This window comes from Verticillium alfalfae, genomic scaffold (genome assembly GCF_000150825.1).
Source record: "Verticillium alfalfae VaMs.102 supercont1.6 genomic scaffold, whole genome shotgun sequence".
NCBI lineage: Eukaryota > Fungi > Ascomycota > Sordariomycetes > Glomerellales > Plectosphaerellaceae > Verticillium > Verticillium alfalfae.
In genome coordinates, this window is record NW_003315033.1 from 911,517 (window position 1) to 914,284 (window position 2,768).

At 58.4% G+C, this 2,768-nt stretch overlaps 1 protein-coding gene across 1 annotated transcript; it reads left to right on the forward strand.

Moving 5' to 3' along the window:
• Positions 1-17: 17 nt before the first annotated feature.
• On the forward strand, positions 18-488 carry VDBG_05371 (conserved hypothetical protein; the record flags this gene model as incomplete). Its single annotated transcript, XM_003004212.1, has 1 exon — positions 18-488. One exon carries the CDS (start codon positions 18-20, stop codon positions 486-488), a length of 471 nt encoding a protein of 156 aa, XP_003004258.1.
• Positions 489-2,768: the final 2,280 nt, after the last annotated feature.

Genomic DNA, 2,768 nt, shown 5'->3' on the forward strand with positions numbered 1-2,768 from the left:
TCCTGGGCCTGGGCCTCATGATCCATTTCGCAGGCCGAACGCGAGATTGGGTACATTGTCATGTGCCAGATCTTCACGTCGATCGGCGGCGCCATCTTCATCCTCGGCATGCAGATCGCCGTGCTGGCGGCGGTGGACCACAGCACGTGGCGGCGGCGCTGGCCATGCTCTTTGTGAGCGGCGGCATGGGCGGTTCCGTCGGCAGCACCATCTCGGGAGCCATCTGGACGAACACGTTTCTGCCGGCGCTGCGTCGTTACCTGCCCGAGGGCGTGGATGCGCTGGTCGTGTACGGCGACATTGTCGCGCAGCTGTCGTACCCCGTGGGCAGCCCCGAGAGGCTCGCGATCCAGCAGGCGTACGGCTATGCGCAGACGAGGATGCTGGCGGCGGGGACGGGCATCGCGGGTGTGCTGATCGTATGGATCTGCATGCTGAAGGACCTGAACGTGGGCGAGATGAAGCAGACCAAGGGTGTTGTGTTCTAGGTGGTCTGATAGCAGTGCCAGGGGGAGAGTTGGTGGTGATAAGCTTGGGCAGGTGAGGCGGGGTCGATATTCCGTATCCCCAGCCACCACAGCCACGTCAGTGAGGGGTACATGGAAGGAGGTTCGACAGGATGGTAGGTAATGAACTTGGAGGTTTGATGCCACGAATTGAGCATGAGGATTCTAGGTGAATAAAGGATGAGCTATAATACCACTGACGTGTGCCTGTGATAACGGGATAGATCCCTAGGCGAGACGATATAAGCGAGAAAGGTGGCCGCCACTTGATCCGGCTCTCGCGTGGCTTGTGGTCAATGAACCCAGGGTTCAAGGCGCATATGCTACGTATGCAGGACCCAGCGCTTGATTCGTTGTAATATCGACAAGCGAACGATTTGATCATTTTTCGCCATGTGAGGAGACAGCAATGCACAATCAGCATCCTGGGAGCCGTTGCAGAGGATGTATGATGGCCAAGACTGGAAGACGCGATATACCGCTGCGGGAGCACGAGACACAAACGTATCGCGACTTCTTTTTTGACAAGATCCGTTCTAACCGCCAGGCACTAGACTCCCATCTGTCCCTCTCCACCCCGCCCCCTCTGCGCGACCCTCCACGTTGAATGGCCCTGATGCGCCGAGTGTGCCGATGACGCTGCCTGGTAGGCTGCAGGGTAGCGCCGAAGCGCCAACAGGGTTGGGGGTTGGGGGCTGAAAGCTTGACAGCATCAGCGTCACCCATCATTCAGCTCCAAGTGCTCCGTCACCGTCCATCTCTGTTCCTGTCCTTGAACTTTTGACTGTGTTCAGTACCTAGGTGGGGACAGCATAGGGGAGAGTAAGCACAATGTCAGATTGTGGTGCCTCATTCGTGCGAAGCCGAGCCTCACACCACGGCCTCTGTACGTTGCGTGGTCATCCTATGTTTTGGGACGGCCGAGCCGCAGCCGGACCAAAGCTTGCGTCCTTAGAAACATGGCTAGATGGAGATGGGTGATGAGGCTGTATCGAATGAGGCAACACGACAGGCTCGGTTGCCGTGGGTTAGACCCTTTGTTGACAGAGCTAGCGAGTCTCCTCTGGGTCCCCCTACCTGAGCTGAGGTAAAGGTAAAGCTTGGAGGAGGGGGGCTATGATGACGAACTGGGAACCAGCCCCACGTCGGTGCCTGGCTCAGTGCCCAAGAGGCCCCAGGTGCTCCCAGCAACAGCAGCTGGGGTAAGAGCAGTTGCAGCGGGCTCAGCGCTGAACTGGGAGCTTGGGCACTATAATCCACCGTTACGGCCCCAGTACCTAGACAGTACTCCGCACGAGCATCATTCGTCTGGCGGGTAAACATCCGACCCAAGCACAAAGCTGCATGATTGATTGCTCTCGTCTATGCCCACCCAATGTTGCAAGCACAACACAGCAGTGGCACACTCTTTCTTGTACTCCGTCCGTACTGCATACTGCGTACGCCGTACCGCGAACCACTCAGAGCTGCTTACCTACTGTCTTACCTGTTTGCCTGCTTGCTGCATCTCGGCCTCTGCATCTACCTATCTATCTGCCTCTGCTCTGCTCTGCCTCGCCATCGGCTCTGCCCCCTCCCACACACTCTCTGAGAGCCTCTTCTTCTTACTGGACATAACTGCATTGCCACCTACAGTGTTTACGCTTTCATCGAAACCGTCTAGCTGCCCTCCACCGGCCTTGGCCCTGCCTTTGCTCGCAATTTGGAACCTCGACCTGCCTCACACGAAGAACGAAAACCCGCCTCCGAGTCGCACACGACAACGCCGCAGAGTCCCCTTTCCTCCTCTTGGTGCCGTCTCGAGCATGTAATACCTTCTGCCAAGCTCAGCTTGCCCACCACGCCCACGACACCCACCCACAGCCTTGGCCGAACCGCGAACCCCATCTACCGTCATCGGGACGCCCTCATTTCTACGAACCACCCCACGCCCGAGCTCCTCGATATCTCCAACCCCCCCGCGCCCTACGCATGAGAGCACCTCCGACGGCAGCTCTGCCTGCTCAGCAATAACCAAATCCACGCCGCCAGCACCACCGGGCCGTGCCGCTCGTCCTAGCCAGACTGAACGTCTGAACCCACCGACAGATAACGTCTTGAGGCAATCGCCCGCGCGCCCTGGACCCTGGCGATCACGGCACCATGGCCGCCTTCGTGAGGGTCTCTGGCCCGCCGAATAGCAACTTCCTCGTCGGCTACCCGGGCATATCAGCAACATTAGTGCGTCCTCTCTCTATCACTGTCTCTCTCTCTCTCTCTCTC